Raw genomic sequence first — 18,835 nt, 5'->3', positions numbered from 1 at the left:
TTCCCCACGTACCTGGGCAGGGCAAAAGAAAAAAGAAAAAACAGAGACAAAAGGATAGAGACGGGACCTGCACCAGTGGGAGGGAGCCGTGAAGGAGGAACGGTTTCCACACACTAGGAAGCCCCTTTGCGGGCGGAGACTGCTGGGGGCGGAGGGGGGAAGCTTCGGAGCCGCGGAGGAGAGCGCAGCAACAGTGGTGCAGGGGGGAAAAGCGGAGAGATTCCCGCACAGAGGATCTGTGCTGACCGGCACTCACCAGCCCGAGAGGCTTGTCTGCTCACCCTCCGGGGCGGGCGGGGCTGGGAGCCGAGGCTCGGGCTTCGTTCGGATCCCAGGGAGAGGACTGGGGCTGCCGGCGTGAACACAGCCTGAAGAGGCTAGCGCGCCACAGCTAGCTGGGAGGGAGTCCGGGAAAAGTCCGGAGCTGCCGAAGAGGCAAGAGACTTTTTCTTCCCTCTTTGATTCCTGGTGCGTGAGGAGAGGGGATTCAGAGCGCCACCTAAAGGAGCCCCAGAAACGGGCGCGAGCCGCGGCTAACAACGTGGACCCCAGAGACGGCATGAGACGCTAAGGCTGCTGCTGCTGCCGCCACCAAGAAGCCTGTGTGCGAGCACAGGTCACTATCCACACCCCCTTCCGGGAGCCTGTGCGGCCGGCCACTGCCACGGTCCCATTATCCAGGGACAACTTCCCCGGGAGAACGCACGGCGCGCCTCAGGCTGGTGCAATGTCACGCGTGCGTCTGCCGCCGCAGGCCCGTCCCGCGCTCCATACCCCTCCCTCCCCCCGGCCTGAGTGAGCCAGAGCCCCCGAATCAGCGGCTCCTTTAACCCCGTCCTGTCTGAGCGAAGAACAGACGCCCTCAGGCGACCTACACGCAGAGGCGAGGCCAAATCCAAAGCTGAACCGCGGGAGCTGTTCGAACACAGAAGAGAAAGGGAAATCTCTCCCAGCAGCCTCAGGAGCAGCGGATTAAAGCTCCACACTCAACTTGATGTACCTGCATCTGTGGAATACCTGAATAGACAACGAATCATCCCAAATTGAGGAGGTGGACTTTGGGAGCAACGATATTTTTTTTTCCCCTTTTTCTCTTTTTGTGAGTGTGTATGTGTGTGCTTCTGTGTGAGATTTTGTCTGTATAGTTTTGCTTTTACCCATTTGTCCTAGGGTTCTGTCTGTCCGTTTTTTTTTTCTAGTATAGTTTTTAACTCTTGTTATCATTGGTGGATTTGTTTTTTGGTTTGGTTGCTCTCATCTTTCTTTCTTTCTTTTTTATATTTTTTATTACTTAAAATTTTTTTATATTTAATAATTATTTTTTACTTTTTATTTTAATAACTTTATTTCATTTTATTTTATTTTTTCTTTCTCTCTTTCTTTTTTTCTCCGTTTTATTCTGAGCCATGTGGATGACAGGGTCTTGGTGCTCTGGCCGGACGTCAGGCCTGTGCCTCTGAGGTGAGAGAACCAAGCTCAGGACATTCATCCACCAGAGACCTCCCAGATCCACGTAATATCAAACGGCAAAAGCTCTCCCAGAGATATCCATCTCAACACGAAGACCCAGCTCCATTCAATTACCAGCAAGCTACAGTGCTAGACACCCTATGCCAAAACAACTAGCAAGACAGGAACACACCCCACCCATTAGCAGAGAGGCTGCCTAAAATCATAATGAGGTCACAGACACCCAAAAACACACCACCGAACGCAGAACTGCCCACCAAAAAGCCAAGATCCAGCCTCATCCACAGGAACACAGGCACCAGTCCCCTCCACTAGGAAGCCTACACAACCCACTGAACCAACCTTAGCCACTCGGGGCAGACACCAAAAACAATGGGAACTACGAACCTGCAGCCTGAGAAAAGGAGACCCCCAAACAAAGTAAGTTAAGCAAAATGAGAAGAAAGAGAAACACACAGCAGATGAAGGAATGAGGTAAAAACCCACCAGACCAAACAAATGAAGAGGAAATAGGCAGTCTACCTGAAAAATAAGTGAGAATAATGATAGTAAAGATGATCCAAAATCTTGGAAATAGAATGGAGAAAATAAAAGAAACGTTTAACAAGGGCCTAGAAGAACTAAAGAGCAAACAAACAATGATGAAAACACAATAAATGAAATTTAAAATTCTCTAGAAGGAATCAATAGCAGAATAAGTGAGGCAGAAGAATGGATAAGTGACCTGGAAGATAAAATAGTGGAAATAACTACTGTAGAGCAGAATAAAGAAAAAAGAATGAAAAGAATTGAGGACAGTCTCACAGACCTCTGGGACAACATTAAGTGCACCAACATTCGAATTATAGGGGTTCCAGAAGAAGAAGAGAAAAAGAAAGGGTCTGAGAAAATACTTGAAGAGATTATAGTGGAAAACTTCCCTAATATGGGAAAGGAAATACTTAATCAAGTCCAGGAAGCGCAGGGAGTCTGATACAGGATATATCCAAAGAGAAACATGCCAAGACACATATTAATCAAGCTATCAAAAATTAAATACAAAAAATATATATTAAAAGCAGCAAGGGAAAAGCAACAAATAACATACAAGGGAATCCCCATAAGGTTAACAGCTAACCTTTCAGCAGAAACTCTGCAAGGCAGAAGTGGGTAGCAGGACATATTTAAAGTGATGAAAGGGAAAAACCTACAACCAAGATTACTCAACCCAGCAAGGATCTCATTCAGATTCAATGGAGAAATTAAAACCTTTACAGACAAGCAAAAGCAAAGAGAATTCAGCACCACAACAAATGCTAAAGGAACTTCTCTAGGCAGGAAACACAAGAGAAGGAAAAGAGCTACAATAACAAACCCAAAACAATTAAGAAAATGGTAATAGGAACATACATATGAATAATTACCTTAAATGTAAATGGATTAAATGCTCCAATCAAAAGACATAGAGTGGCTGAATGGATACACAAACAAGACCCGTATATATGCTGTCTACAAGAGACCCACTTCAGACCTAGGGACACATACGGACTGAAAGTGAGAGGATGGAAAAAGATACTCCATGCAAATGGAACTCAAAAGAAAGCTGGAATAGCAATTCTCATATCAGAAAAAATAGACTTTACAACAAAGACTATTACAAGAGACAAAGAAGCACACTACATAATGATGAAGGGATCAATCCAACAAGAAGATATAATAATTGTAAATATTTATGCACCCAACATAGGAGCACATCAATACATAAGGCAAATGCTAACAGCCATAAAAGGGGAAATCGACAGTAACACAATCATAGTAGGGGACTTTAACACCCCAATTTCACCAATGGACAGAGCATCCAAAATGCAAGTAAATAAGGAAACACAAGCTTTAAATGATACATTAAACAAGATGGACTTAATTGATATTTGTAGGACATTGCATCCAAAAATAACAGAATACACTTTCTTCTCAAGTGCTCATGGAACATTCTCCAGGATAGATCGTATCTTTGGTCACAAATCAAGCCTTGGTAAATTTAAGAAAATTGAAATCATATCAGGTAGCTTTTCGGACCACAATGCTATGAGACTAGATATTAATTACAGGAAAAAATCTGTAAAAAAATACAAACACATGGAGGCTAAACAATACACTACTTAATAACCAAGAGATCACTGAAGAAATCAAAGAGGAAATCAAAAAATACCTAGGGGGCTTCCCTGGTGGCGCAGTGGTTGAGAATCTGCCTGCTAATGCAGGGGACACAGGTTCGAGCCCTGGTCTGGGAAGATCCCACATGCCGTGGAGCAACTAGGCCCGTGAGCCACAACTACTGAACCTGCACGTCTAGAGCCTGTGCTCCACAGCAAGAGAGGCCATGATAGTGAGAGGCCCATGCACGGTGATGAGAGTGGCCCCCGCTTGCCACAACTAGAGAAAGCCCTCGCACAGAAACGAAGACCCAACACAGACAAAATTAAATAAATTTTTTAAATACCTAGAAACAAATGACAATGAAAACATGACAACCCAAAACCTATGGGATGCGGCAAAAGCAGTTCTAAGAGGGAAGTTTATAGCAATACAATCCTACCTTAAGAAACAAAAAACATCTCAAATAAACAACCTAACCTCACACCTAACGCAATTAGAGAAACAAGAACAAAAAAACCCTAAGTTAGCAGAAGGAAAGAAATCATAAAGATCAGATCAGAAATAAATGAAAAAGAAATGAAGGAAACAATAGCAAAGATCAATAAAACTAAAAGCTGGTTCTTTGAGAACATAAACAAAATTGATAAACCATTAGCCAGACTCATCAAGAAAAAAAGGGAGAAAACTCAAATCAATAGAATTAGAAATGAAAAAGGAGAAGTAACAACTGACACGGCAGAAATACAAAGGATCATGAGAGATTACTACAAGTAACTATATGCCAATAAAATGGACAACCTGGAAGAAATGGACAAATTCTTAGGAAAGCACAACCTTCTGAGACTGAACCTGGAAGAAACAGAAAATATAAATAGACCAAACACAAGCCCTGAAATTGAGACTGTGATTAAAAATCTTCCAACAAACAAAAGGCCAGGACCAGATGGCTTCACAGGTGAATTCTATCAAACATTTAGAGAAGAACTAACACCTACCCTTCTCAAACTCTTCCAAAATATGGCAGAGGGAGGAACACTCCCAAACTGATTCTACGAGGCCACAATCACCCTGATACCAAAACCACACAAAGATGTCACCAAAAAAAGAAAACTACAGGCCAGTATCACTGATGAACATAGATGCAAAAATCCTCAACAAAATACTAGCAAACAGAATCCAACAGCACATTAAAAGGATCATACACAATGATCAAGTGGGGTTTATCCCAGGAATGCAAGGATTCTTCAATATATACAAATCAATCAATGTGATACACCATATTAACAAATTGAAGAATAAAAACCACATGATCATCTCAATAGATGCAGAAAAAGCTTTTGACAAAATTCAACACCCATTTATGATAAAAACCCTTCAGAAAGTAGGCATAGAGGGAACTTACCTCAACATAATAAAGCCCATATATGACACACCCACAGCCAACATTGTTCTCAATGGTGAAAAACTGAAACCATTTCCACTAAGATCAGGAAAGAGAAAAGGTTGCCCACTCTCACCACTATTATTCAACATTGTTTTGGAAGTTTTAGCCACAGCAATCAGAGAAGAAAAAGAAATAAAAGGAATCCAAATCAGAAAGAAGTAAAGTTGTCACTCTTTGCAGATGACATGATACTATACATAGAGAATCCTAAAGATGCTACCAGAACTTTACTAGAGCTAATCAATGAATTTGGTAAAGTAGCAGGATACAAAATTAATGCACAGAAATCTCTTGCATTCCTATACACTAATGATGAAAAACCTGGAAGTGAAATTAAGGAAACACTCCCATTTACCATTGCAACAAAAAGAATAAAATACCTAGGAATAAACCTACCTAAGGAGACAAAAGGCCTGTATGCAGAAAACTATAAGACACTGATGAAAGAAATTAAATATGATACCAACAGATGGAGAGATATCCCATATTCTTGGATTGGAAGAATCAATATTGTGAAAATGACTATACTACCCAAAGCAATCTACAGATTCAATCCAATCCCTATCAAATTACCAATGGCATTTTTCACAGAACTAGAACAAAAAATTTCACAATTTGTATGGAAACACAAAAGACCCCAAAAAGCCAAAGCAATCTTGAGAACGGAAAATGGAGCTGGAGGAATCAGGCTCCCTGACTTCAGACGATACTACAAAGCTCCAGTAATCAAGACAGTATGGTACTGCCACAAAAACAGAAATATAGATGAATGGAACAGCATAGAAAGCCCAGAGATAAACCCACACACATATGGTCACCTTATTTTTGATAAAGGAGGCAAGAATAAACAATGGAGAAAAGACAGCCTCTTCAATAAGTGTTGCTGGGAAAACTGGACAGCTACATGTAAAAGAATGAAATTAGAACACTCCCTAACACCATACACAAAATTAAACTCAAAATGGATTTAAGATCTAAATGTAAGGCCAGACACTATAAAACTCTTAGAGGAAAACATAGGCAGAACACTCTATGACATAAATCACAGCAAGATCCTTTTTGACCCACCTCCTAGAGAAATGGAAATGAAAACAAAAATAAACAAATGCGACCTAATGAAACTTAAAAGCCTTTGCACAGCAAAGGAAACCATAAACAAGATGAAAAGACAACCCTCATAATAGGAGAAAATATTTGCAAACGAAGCAACTAGCAGAGGATTAATCTCCAAAATTTACATGCAGCTCAATATCAAAAAAACAAACAACCCAATCCAAAAATGGGCAGAAGACTTAAATAGACATTTCTCCAAAGAAGATATACAGATTGCTAACAAACACATGAAAGAATGCTCAACATCATTAATCATTAGAGAAATGCAAATCAAAACTACAATGAGGTATCACCTCACACCAGTCAGAATGGCCATCATCAAAAAATCTACAAACAACAAATGCTGGAGAGGGTGTGGAGAAAAGGGAACCCTCTTGCACTGTTGGTGGGAATGTAAATTGATACAGCCACTATGGAAAACAGTATGGAGGGTCCTTAAAAAAACTGAAAATAGAACTACCATATGACCCAGCAATCCCACTACTGGGCATATACCCTGAGAAAAACCATAATTCAGAAAGAGTCATGTACCACAATGTTCGTTGCAGCTCTATTTACAATAGCCAGGACATGGAAGCAACCTAGGTGTCCATCGACAGATGAATGGATAAAAAAGATGTGGCATATATATACAATGGAATATTACTCAGCCATAAAAAGAAACGAAATTGAACTCTTTGTAGTGAGGTGGATGGATCTAGAGTCTGTCATACAGGGTAAAGTAAGTCTGAAAGAGAAAAACAAATACCGTATGCTAACACATATATATGGAATCTAAAAAAAAAAAAAGGTCATGAAGAACCTAGGGGCAGGACAGGAATAAAGATGCAGACCTCCTAGAGAATGGACTTGAGGACATGGGGAGGGGGAAGGATAAGCTGGGACGAAGTGAGAGAGTGGCATGGACATATATACACTACCAAACGTAAAATAGATAGCTGGTGGGAAGCAGCCGCATGGCACAGGAGATCAGCTCGTGCTTTGTGACCACCTAGAGGGTGGAATAGGGAGGGTGGGAGGGAGACGCAAGAGGGAGGAGATACGGGGATATATGTATGTGTGTAATTGATTCACTTTGTTATAAAGCAGAAACTAACACACCATTGTAAAGCAATTATACTCCAATAAAGATGTTAAAAAAAAAAAGAAGAAATTTCCTCTCACTGTTGTGAGTGCAGACTGTAGTGGGGACAAGAATGGAACCAGGAGACCTGATGCAAGTCCTGCAGACTTGGTGGGAAGAAGTGTCATAGCTAAAGACAGAAACAGGATCGTGTCCGCGTTTGAACTTCTGATCCATTTAAATAACAGAAGACACTGGGGCCCAGTGCAGCTGGGAGCACGCAAACTCAAGGGGAGAATTTAATTCTCAGGAGAGATTTAGTTTAGAAACCTAGGAGATGGGAGTATTGGGGTGAAGCCGCTCTGCCTGTTTCTCAGAGTTTCCAGGCTGGGGTTTCCCCCTTGGTAAGTCTCATACTGTCTACATTCAGAATGGGCCTTAACTATTCATCTGAAAAGAATATGCAAATTCTGTGCCCCTGTAATGGTATCTTTTGTGTGATTGAAGACCCCAAATATTTTAAGTTCTGCCCATAGTTTCTTTGTATTCATTAACTAAACTTAATCTTCATAATTATCCCCTTATGAGGCCCTATTGACAAATGAGGAACTGCAGACCCTGAAAGGTTAAATACTATTGCAAAGTCATCTAGTAATTAATAGCACCCAGATCTACCTGATCCTGAAGCCCAGGCCCCTCCTAAGACACGCAAAGACAGAGTAGTAGAAAGAACTGAACATCCCAACAGATGCACTCATCACACAGCCTTGGAGTTTAATTCCAGAGAGAAAATGTAGAAGACAACATTTCCATGGAAAACCTCTTTCTTTCCTTTGGCTGTTTGATACCCTCTTTCAAAGTGGGTTTGAGAGAAACGGTGGAGTGAGTGAAGGAGGCAGGTTTGGAGAAGAAGAGTTTAGAGAGCAGGATAGTGAAGTGTGTGCAGAAGGGGAAAGTCTGGGCGTATTTCTTTACTTCTCACCTACTGTTTCTAAGTGCCTCCCAAGGCGTGGAGGCTAATGGCTTATAAGGACAAAGAAGAGCTACTTGCCTCTTAAAAGCTGTGAAGCTTGTGGGGACCTTCTGGTTTCTGCCACCTCTTCTAGGTGGGGAGTGAGGCCAGGTGAGGGGGTCAGGCTGGGTGGGGGGTTGGGTCCCTGCTGTGGTCCCCAGCAGGCCTGGTTCCCAGAGACTCTCAGCCTTGTCCCACACTACTTCTCCCCACTATTGAGTAGAAGAGCCTTCCCTGGCCACACGGGCTGGGCGGATTTGCTCTGGGAAGCTCCCCCATTTCCAGGTGCCATGGTCTAATGGAGGTTTGGGTGGAGAAGGATGTCAAAGAGAGCCCTGCTGACTGATGACCCTGAGGTGGGTAATGTTCACGTCCAGGGGCCCTTCACCAGCTGAGTAATAAAGTCCAAAAGCAGAAACGCTGGCTGAATCCAAATTGCATGTTTGTGACAGAGAGGGCGGTTGGCAGGGAGATGGTGTGGACTTTATTGCTGCTCCCCAAAACCTGAAGGCCATTTTAACTAGCTTTCAAACAGCTTTTGTACTTTTTGGTCTTTGAGTTTGTTCTTATGGCTTCACACACCCACCCACCCATAATCCCATTTTAATGAAATCAGGGGAACATCAAAATCACTACATTGTATCAATGTCTCCTTAAAATGGATATCTCTTGCTTTGTAGTTTATTAATATTTTTAATTATTTAAAGCAAAATTTCCACACACTGTTGTGCTGGTGAATAGAGGTCAAGTTTTTGTGTTTTTTTGTTTATTAATTTTTTTATAAAAAAGAAAGCTTGTTTTCCAGTTTTCAAAGTAAGCTGTCAAGGAAGGAAAGGCTGTGACTAGCTTCGAATGTAATATCAGATTCCTGGTATAATCGGATGTGTTTTTCAAAACATACTGCTAATATTTGGAGTGAAGTTATAAATATTTATGGGAGTGAGGGGTGGCAGGAGCCAGGCTAGGGGACTAGTGGGGAAATGGAAGGATATCCAATTAGCTCTGCGTGGAAATTAACCATGTAGTTCTGTAGAAATGGCCGAACTATTGAGTCACCACATCTAAAAGAAAAATGACAGTAGCAACCTAACTAACCGAAGCGTTTTTGTATTTGTACATGTATGTGAGGGACGGTGAACTGGGGAGGCGATCATGAGGCATTGATGGGGAACTCTGGCCTTGACTGAGCTGTTTCAGAGGCTGTGGGCTAGCTGGTCCCAGAGGGAGTAAGGCTCAGAGGATGGGGAAAGAGGATGCAGCTGGCGTGGAAGGAAGGAGATGAAGTGATGCTGTGGGAAAGGGGAGGAGTTGGTTTCCCCCCCCGCTAAGATGCAGTAAAGGGTCAAGGGCAGACTTGACGTATCTGAGTGCCAGCTCCCAGTAAAGAACACCTTGGAGAGGGAGGGGGTGGGGGAGGCATGAGCTGAGTTTCCCAGAGAGCTGGAGAGCTTGGAACATGGCAGTCTGGGGACTCCGGAAAAATGATGCTGATGAGCACTTGAAGTGTTCCTAATGGAATTCTTAGTGAATTTGTTTAATCTACATACCTAGCATGTGATTGTCTGTTAAACTGCTTTCTCTACCATATGTATCACTCGGGGTCCCTATAGGAAACAGATGGCATACTCAAATGGGTAATTGAGAAGAGTTTAATAAAGGGACTATTTGCAAAATTGTGGGCACAGTGTGAGGAAACCACAAGGGATAGTACCTGGGGCTGGGGACAATGTGGGGAGAGCATTGTCATCCCATCACCTGGAGGGGAGGGGAGGAAGCAGTACTGAACCTCGACAGTGGAGAAGACCACTTTGGAAGAGCAGCTTGGAACGACCTATGAGGAGAAAGCCAAGGGAATAAATACACCAATCTCTCTCTCCCTCCAATTGCCTGCTGTTGACTCCCATTGGCAAATCCCAATTTGAAGTCAGACATGACAGTGTGGCTGGCAAGCCCAAAATCCATAGTCGAGTGGCAGGCTGCAAGTTTGAGTAAGAGTTAACATTGCAGCCTATAGTCCAAAGGCTGAAAAACCAGGGAGAATTTCTATGCTACAATCTGGAGGGAGAATTTCTTCTTTTGGGGGAAACTTCAGTCTTCTCTGAAGACCTTCAACTGGTTGGGTGAGACCCACCCATATTATGGAGGGTGGTCTGCTTTACTTAAAATCAGCTGATTGTAAATGTTAATCCCACCTTAAAAATACTTTACAGCAACATTCAGACAGGTATTTGACCAAATAACTGGTCACCATCGTCTCACCAAGCTGACGTATAAAATTAACCATCACAGTTCTCATGGTGGGGCAGGGTGGAAGCAGAGTTACACTGAGGTTCAATTAAGACCATACAGTTTAAAAATTATTCTCACGTGTGTTGAATTATCTGCCCCTCAAAACTATGCGGTGAGACAGGTATTATCATCCATCATTTACAGATGGTGCAACTGAGGCTCAGAGACGTTATTGCCCAAGGACACAGCTAGAAAGTTCTAGAGGCAAGGCTCAAACTCAAGTCTCCTGGCTCCAATGCTAGACAGTTTCTAAGTGAGTAGTACAATATTTTAAAGTCCCACTATGAAATCACACAATATCAGGAGTTTACTTCAAAATAATAAAATGGGGGAGCAAGTGAGAGTACGGACGAAATGTGACTGGCCACGTGTTGGTAACTGTTGGGCTGGGTGAGGGGTACATGGAGGGTCATTGTATTTTTCTCTACACCTTTGGATATGTTTGAGAATTTCCACAATCAAACGTTAAATATTATCTCACAACTTTGTCAGCAGTTTGCTATCTTACAAAGTACATCTATCCACTCAAGCCCCATCATTCACAGCTGTAGGAACCCCAGCCCTTTGAACCTAGCTCTGCTTTTTCCTACTTTGTTTTCGAAGGGCATTCTTTGCCACAGAGTAAGGGAGGTTACGGCAGGTGTCTTTGCTGGCAGATTACACTGAGTATCTTCTGATGACACGACACTTTACCCATGAGCTGACATGCAGGTTATGCCACAGTGTGGTGGTCACAAGCACAGACTCTGCAGCCAGACTGTTTGGGTTTGACCCCTGCCTCTGCCCCTTACCAACTGTGTTCCCTCAACAAGCCACTCAACCTCTCTGTGACTCAGCTTCCCCACCCAAGAAGTAGGACCATGATAGTACCTTCCTCCTCAGTTTAATTACAAGGACTGAAGGAGTTAATATTGCTCAAAGACTTAGGCTAGTCTCTGAACACAGTAAGTGCTATGTAAGCGTGTATTGAATAAAACCTACAAAACTCTCTTTCTATGAGAAAGAACTGCTTTTGTCTGCATCTGGTTTTCTGGTTTCTTTGTCTTCCAATGCTGGAAGAGAAAGCAATAAGTAAATCGTTCATTCATCCAATAATTATTGAATGCCTGTTTCATACCTGTTATTATGATGATCATAAAGATGAGGTGTTTGACAACAAGGAACACAATTTAGTTGGGAGAGGCAGACCATTAACTAAATCAATAGTTAACATTTACTAAGACATAGACATTTAGAGAATTGTATGAAGGTTATGCATCATCTCCACAAAATACTCATACACATAAATTATTGGGTATAATTTAACCCTACATACCAGGTTAAGAATCCCTAAAATAAACAATTATAAATAGTATGATAAGTAGAAATATGTGCCCTGCTTACCTTGCTAGATTAATTTCTCTCCTCTACTCCCCAGTTCTACCATATTGTCTTCTTTCAGTTCTTGAATGAAATGGTTTCTGAAGTCTTGATTGTACACCTTAACTAGAAAATAACAAATAAATAAGCAAAACCTTCTAGGTTCCTATATCTACTATATCTATATCTATATATAGAGAGAGCGCTATGTATATACTCCAAGGTATGTATATTTATTTATAAATTGTACACATGCATTATCACTGTTAACTAAGATATCGAGATGAGAATTATAAATAGGGCAAGGTTTGCCCTTAACGACAGAGGACGCAAATCCATATTTCAAGAAGGCTTGGTGATAGTTTTGTATTCTTTTGGCAGTTTTCTTGTCAGGTCTGATTAAATCATTGTTTTTATCTCAAAATGTGGTTGACAAAGAGCTTGTATGAGGCAATGTCAGTTCAGAAGAAAATTCTTATTCGTTTGTACTTACATTATTAGCATTACCTTCAATCTGTTCCTTCTTTGCAGGAACCTCTGTAAGCCATGTTTCATTTTGTGAGGGTGGGTTTATCACCTTCGCCTAATATAATGCCTGTTACATAGTAGCTGCTCGAGAAATGTTTGTTGAGTTGGAGGAAGGAGCACGTAGGAAACACAATAAACCCAGACCGGGGGTTGGGAGAAGTTTTCTCAGAGGAGACAGCACCTGAGTTGGTATATAAAGGACAAGCAGGATTTCACTACAGGAAGAAGCTGGAAGCAGCAAGGCGAGGAAGAGCAGAAGGTCACAGGAGGACAGTAGGAGTTATCGTGGTGGGTGAAGGACTTGCAGGGGCCCCCACCTGGCAGCGGCTCCAGCTCTGCACACACAGGACAGAAGGTGAGGCTGGAGGGGAAACTGGGAAATCAGGAGCGGACATGGAGAGCCCTGTGCACTGGCCTTTGAAGGATTTCGCCAGTGGGAAGGTGTCGGAATACAGGTGCAGCAGTGGGGGCCCCGGCTAAGGTGGGTGCAGTGAGGATGAAGAGAAGTGGGCACCGCCAGGTGGGTGGGGAACGATGCCACTAACCAAAAGCGGGCACAGGAAGATCAGCTTGTGTGACGGGCTGGGGATGAGGGCTGCAGGGCTGGCCATGCTGAATTTGAGGCACTTGGGACGTAGCCCCAGGCGTAAACCATAGTGGTTAAGATTGCTGGTCTGGGGTCACAGTGTCTTCTCTGATTCAGGGGGCGGGAACCCCAGTCAGAGGGCTGATGGGATGCAAAAATGGGAAGACTCTGCCCCTGTCTTCAGGTGGGTTCCAGTCTGTTGGGGGACGAGATATACACGTACAATTACACATTAGGTGGAAAGCGTTAAGAGAGGAACCAGATGGGAATTCATAAGGGAGCTATCGAAAATCACTTCTGGAGGGGCCAGAGGAGGTAGGAATCTGCTTGGAAATGCCCCATGGGGTAAAAGTCGTCCACATTTTGTGGCAGGAGCAGAGGGAAAATGTGGGTGTCTCGTTGACATTAACCTCAAAAAGCTAGTCCTTTAAAACCGAGATTCCACGGTGACTTTTAAAAATAGCCCTTAGTGTGGAGCCTTTTTGAAAGTCTACATAAATTACATTCGTTGGTTTCCCCTTGTCCACACATTAATCTTCTCAAAGGCTGCAGTGCATTAATCAGGCCTGCTCTCTCCTTCTGGAATCGCCTTTCCCTGCTATGTTCTGCGGATCTGAGGGACCCATTGATTCCACGCCCTGCTCGTGCCAGCGGTGGGAAGGAGCGTGCTCCGCCCATGGGTCTCAGAAGGCCCTGCGGAGTCTCCCCCGTGCTTGGGGTTCCACTGGAATTTTCTGGCCCCCAGACATCAGGGCTCTCTGTGTGACAGGCCACACATTGGCTGAGAGCTGCACAGTTTCACCGCCCCTCCCCCAACCCCTATAAAAGTTTTGGGTTAATCCCATCCCTTCCCAGGGATATATTTACATGTAGTTTAATGACTAAGTAATTTGACACTATTTGGCTAGATACCTCCAAACTGCCTGCTTCTATAAATATCCTAGAAGTGGCCCAGCCAAAGCTTCCGAGTCGTGTGGTTCTATGCCTTTCTTCCTCTGCCCAGCCATTGCCATCACCATGACCTAGTGTGCCCTTGACTTGCAGGACAGTCAAGTTGATTTTGGTGCAGTCAGGCAGCCTCCTCTTAGAAGCTTTGGAGCTCCCAGCAGGGTGTCTTCTGAATTATTTTTGTCCCTGTTGATTCTACTTTGCCCCAAATCTGCCACACTTCATGGGTTTCCCAGATTTAGTTGACTGGGCTTTCTCCACGTCTACAAAATGCAGTATGCCCACACTCCAGCCTCCCCTAATGAGTATGGCCATCTAGCCTGTCTGGGGTCCTCTGACCTGGCTGGTCTGTAAGGGTGCAATTTCAGACAAATGGGGACCAGGACAGGGTCTAGGACCGGTGTTGAGCTCTATGACTGAATGAGGGACAGCCTACAAGGACTATTCTGGGAGAGTCGTTGAGTTGCAAAGAAGCTCTGAAGCTTTGGGTGGAGGTGGGGGCCTGTTTGCACAGCTTGTCCATAGCTCCTGAGCTGACCATGAGTCAGGGAAGCTGTTGTTTATCTTAAAGGGCCGTCTAGAGCAGTGCAGGTCCACATACTCCTAGATCATCCCCAAACTGCAAAGCTGAAACCCATAAGGTTGTCTTCCTTCTTTAGTTAAGAGCCTTGTCCACAGTATTTGAGGAGACGGCCTCATCCCAGGACTGAATTAGGAGCAGCTGGGGTGTCCCTGCCCATCTCAGAGAGGACAACCTGGCCATGGCTCTAGAAGTCCGAAGTGTGCGGGGTTGCCTCCCCTTCACGCCCATCCCCTCTTTGCTGTCTGAAACTTGGCTCCATGTGTCTGACAGTGATGGCCAGGCTTCCTCTACCCATTAGCTAGACGGTTATTAAAACAATTTGAAAAATATTGGGTTGGCCAAAAAGTTCATTTGGGTTTTTCTGTAGCATCTTACGGATAAACCTGAACGAAATTTTTGGTCAACCCAGTAGCATCCCTAGACCTCCAAGGCAGCCCTGGCCCTTGGCATTAGAGAGAAATTTTTTGAAATATTTGACTTTAAGTCATTCTTATTCAGCATGACAAGGGGAGAGCTCTGAATCTGAAGAGTTGTTCGAATAATTTCCTGAGTTTATTGTCAGGCAAGATAGGTTGCAGTGGTTGAACTAGATGACATTTAAAGTCCCTTTCAGCTGTGAAAGCCACGTTTCTCACAGGTGGTCAGACAAGTCAGGGACACTTGTGAGGTGGTTGAAAGACCACCGACCTTGACCTGGGAACAGTTAGGATTCCAACAAACCCAGACTCCAAGTCTGGAACAAGTAGGCACCAGGGGGGGACTTTTGCCAGGTAAGTCAACAATTCCCTTCAAGAATTTGGGTTCCAAAATGGGACCTCAGTCCTCGGAGGATGCAAGATAAGGTGTTATCCTATTCTTGGATGTGCTGAAGTCCTTGAAACCAAGGCCAGGATTCAGTTGGAGCTGAGGCTCACGGCAAAGGCGTGGCCAGATGAAACAAAGCAGGCGGAATTATTGGAAATGAGGGACCAGGATCAGATAGAGACTAATAGCCAAGGTGATTTGATGCTAGCTACTGGCTATATGCTCTTAAATTTTTCCTCCTTGGGTACAGAATGAAAAAGGTTGAACCTCAAATCTGGTTTGGTGGCCTCAGTTGAAAAACACAAGTGAGTTTCATTTCGTTATTAATGTTAATTTTGTAGAATGAACTTTGAAAGCACGGAGAGAGTGTGAATCTCTGGGAACATCTGCACAGACAGCAAAGCCAGCAGATTGGTATTCAGGGCTGGCTTTTATATCTGTGCCTGGAATCATCCTCTGAGAACATGTAGGTGTGGCTTTTCACACAGACAGCGCAGTGAAGAAGGTGCTTGGCTGGCCGTGCCCGAGAGAGTTATCAGAAATTAATGCAATGCCGGAGATGTGCCGTCAACGAGAGAGGAAAGAAGGACCTCGGGTCACAGTTAAACAATTCAGCAACTAAAGATAGTCTCACCGAGGGGTGTTTCTGTGTCCTGCAAAGGGCTTTGCAGAACACCTCGGAAGGTTTGAACCTAGGGCGCACCGCCCGAGAAACTTCTCTACTATTCATTCCTTTCCTGCTCCCAACTCTTACCACCTCAGTCCTAAACTTGCCAGCATCTCCCGTCCCATCCCACTCTTGCTGCATCACCACTTTCTATGGGGAGCTTCGGGGAGGGTTGAAGAAGAGTTTGGATCCCCGGTTGGTTTCCGCTGGATCAGCCACTGGCGAGCAGCATTTCTGATCACAGTCTTGTTCTCATCACAAAAATATCAGTTTTGGGGCTTCCCTGGTGGCGCAGTGGTTGAGAGTCTGCCTGCTAATGCAGGGGACACGGGTTCGAGCCCTGGTCTGGGAAGATCCCACACACCGCGGAGCAACTAGGCCCGTGAGCCACAACTACTGAACCTGCACGTCTGGAGCCTGTGCTCCGCAACAAGAGAGGCCAAGACAGTGAGAGGCCCGTGCACCGTGACGAAGAGTGGCCCCCGCTTGCCACAACTAGAGAAAGCCCTCGCACAGAAACGAAGACGCAACATAGCAAAAAATAAAAATAAATAAATTAAAAGAAGGCTCAACATTTATTTTTTTATATATATATATATATATATATATCAGTTTTGGTATTCCTGCTCGAGCACCCTCTTCCTTGTCTTGCCTATTTGGTTAGAACACCATTTCTCACAATGTGCTTTGCGGGAAGTGTGTGTGTGTGTGCATGTGCGTGTGCGTGTGTGTGTGTGTGTGTACAGGTTCATATAGTCACCCTCTAAGCATGCAATGGATGGGGAGGAAGAGAGAGGATTGAAATAACAGCCAAATTATTCTTTTCCCTTCTGCTTTACACACCGATGTGTGAGGCTTGAGGCTGAAATGCTGTACCATAGAGAACGCGTGGGACGCGGGGTGGAACCACCCTGGAGGAGCTGCAGGCCTCATCCACACCTGGACCTGACTTAAAGGGCGAGGTTCTGAACTGTATGTTGATGCTGCAGTGGGATGAGACATCTGCAGCTTCAGGGGGAGAGTGAGTATATTTTGCATCCGGATGGCTGTGTCTCATGGGGCCACAGCTGGTGCTGGCACTGGGCAGCCTCCAAGAGGGCCCTTCGTGATCCCTGCCTCCTGGAATTTACAGCCTTGTGTAGTTCCCTCCCACATTATACCACCTATGGGTTGTTGGACCCTGAGAATATATAAAAATGACCCCTTCCCCTATAATTTCTGACCCATAGAAACTGTGAGATAATAAATGTTTGTTTAAAGCTTCCAGTTGGGGGTAAATGTTTTAGTGCAGCAATAGATGATGAATACACTAGTACATGGGTCTCCTCTCGCTCATCAGCCTCCCATCCCTGTTCCAGGCAGGAAGACACAGAAGGGGCCAAAAAAGCAAGTGAGGAGATGCCCTTATGGGGGAAGGTAGAGGGTTGACAAATGCCCGCTCCTCTCTGCTGGGCAAGAACTACAGATGTGGTTCTCCCTGGCTGCAGAGGAGGCTGGAAATGTGGGGAGCTCGTTTTGCTTTGTTTTTAGGCTGAGAAAATGACAGCCTGGAATTAAAATGACGGTAGAATTAGTAAAGAAGAGAGGGAATTAGTAATTAGTAAAGAAGTATCGGAAAGGCAACCATACTATATTAAAAGATATTAATTTCTGAGCATGCTACACATTCCATTAGTGCTTCCCAGCCTTTTTAGCATCATAGGACCTAGAAAATAAGGCTTGTTTGGCGATGTAGGGTACATGGAGAATGCAGCTCATGGACAAGGCAACTCGCTGGGGGACACGGGTTGACGTGAGACCCACCTAGCTTCTCCAAGGGCTGAGAGGACCAATCCCTGCAGACCAGTAACCCACTCACCATAAAACTGTTTGAGCCGTTTCATAGGTAGAGTTGCTTGGAGATCAGCACACAGGAGATTTATTAGGGAGTGTTTTCAAGAATGACACCTGTGAGGGGTGAGGGATACAGGACTGGGAAAAGGGAGAAGCTGGGTGACAATAAAATTGCCCCAGAGCCCTCAGTGGCTCCTACCAGGAGCTCTGGAGAGGCATGGCCCTTCAGAGTTGTCCCACTTTGAGACAAGGGAGCCAGCCCTTTATCCTGCCCCTCCCCACTCTGACGAGACACCGGGTATGGGAGGGAATGTGGCCTTGGAACAGGGACTCTCAGGCTGAGGGCTGTGCCCAGATCAGGACTTAATGAAGAGCCATCAGCTGCCACGACTCCCAGCAGCCGGGGAAACGGGTCCCTCGGTCCCAAAGGGGGCGGAGGGTCTGGGCAGAGCTCTCCAAATTCACTTCTGGGGACTTTGTGTTCTACGAGCCCAGGGAACAGCCACGGTCTCCTGCAGAACAAGCCTTGGTGGCCTGGTAAGGGCAGAAAACAGGAACGCGTGAAATTAAGGTCTTACCCGGAATGGCATCTGTGGTGTTCTCAGCCCACGATGAGTCCTAGAGGCCTGCAGGAGAATCCCACTGATTTCAGCAGTGTTAGAGGACTGACAAATGTGCTTCACGTGCTGTTTATTTGAATTCAGCCAGACTCTTCTGCAGCATTAATTGTCATGGACATGATGTAACAAGAGGCAGCTGAGAGCCTGAAATGAGCTCCCAATTTGTCTTTGGAAAATTTTCTCCATTATGAGAACAGAAAGATTAAAGGGATAATAATACCTTACACCCATATCATGCTTTCCTACTAGCAAAGAGCTTTCAAATGCATATTATCTTATTTGAGCCTCATGATAGCCCTGTGAGGTAGTTAGAATAGGAATTCATCTTAGAGGTGAAAATATTGTAACTTTGGAAACCTATGCCTCCACTTATATTCCAA

General features: G+C 44.4%; 1 protein-coding gene across 31 annotated transcripts in view; it reads right to left on the bottom strand.

The window, feature by feature from the left end:
- The window catches only part of SLC35B4 (solute carrier family 35 member B4), a 187,869-nt gene that overhangs the window by 146,927 nt on the left and 22,107 nt on the right, over positions 1-18,835 (bottom strand). For 8 of the 31 annotated variants that reach the window (XR_007479316.1, XM_049714957.1, XM_049714959.1 and 5 more), the window contains one exon: positions 17,861-18,599. Coding sequence is in view for 9 of the 31 variants with exons in the window: in XM_049714957.1 (XP_049570914.1) it covers positions 17,861-17,885 (25 nt within the window). In the remaining 22 variants the exon portion in view is untranslated. Of the gene's footprint in view, positions 1-9,949; positions 10,070-11,910; positions 18,600-18,835 lie in introns of those variants that run through there. The other 23 variants (XM_033432420.2, XM_049714969.1, XM_049714970.1 and 20 more) reach the window with 14 other exon arrangements.

Source organism: Orcinus orca, chromosome 9 (assembly GCF_937001465.1).
Source record: "Orcinus orca chromosome 9, mOrcOrc1.1, whole genome shotgun sequence".
NCBI classification, from domain to species: domain Eukaryota; kingdom Metazoa; phylum Chordata; class Mammalia; order Artiodactyla; family Delphinidae; genus Orcinus; species Orcinus orca.
The sequence above is the reverse complement of the archived record's forward strand: the minus strand, read 5'-3'. Positions and strand labels throughout refer to the sequence as shown.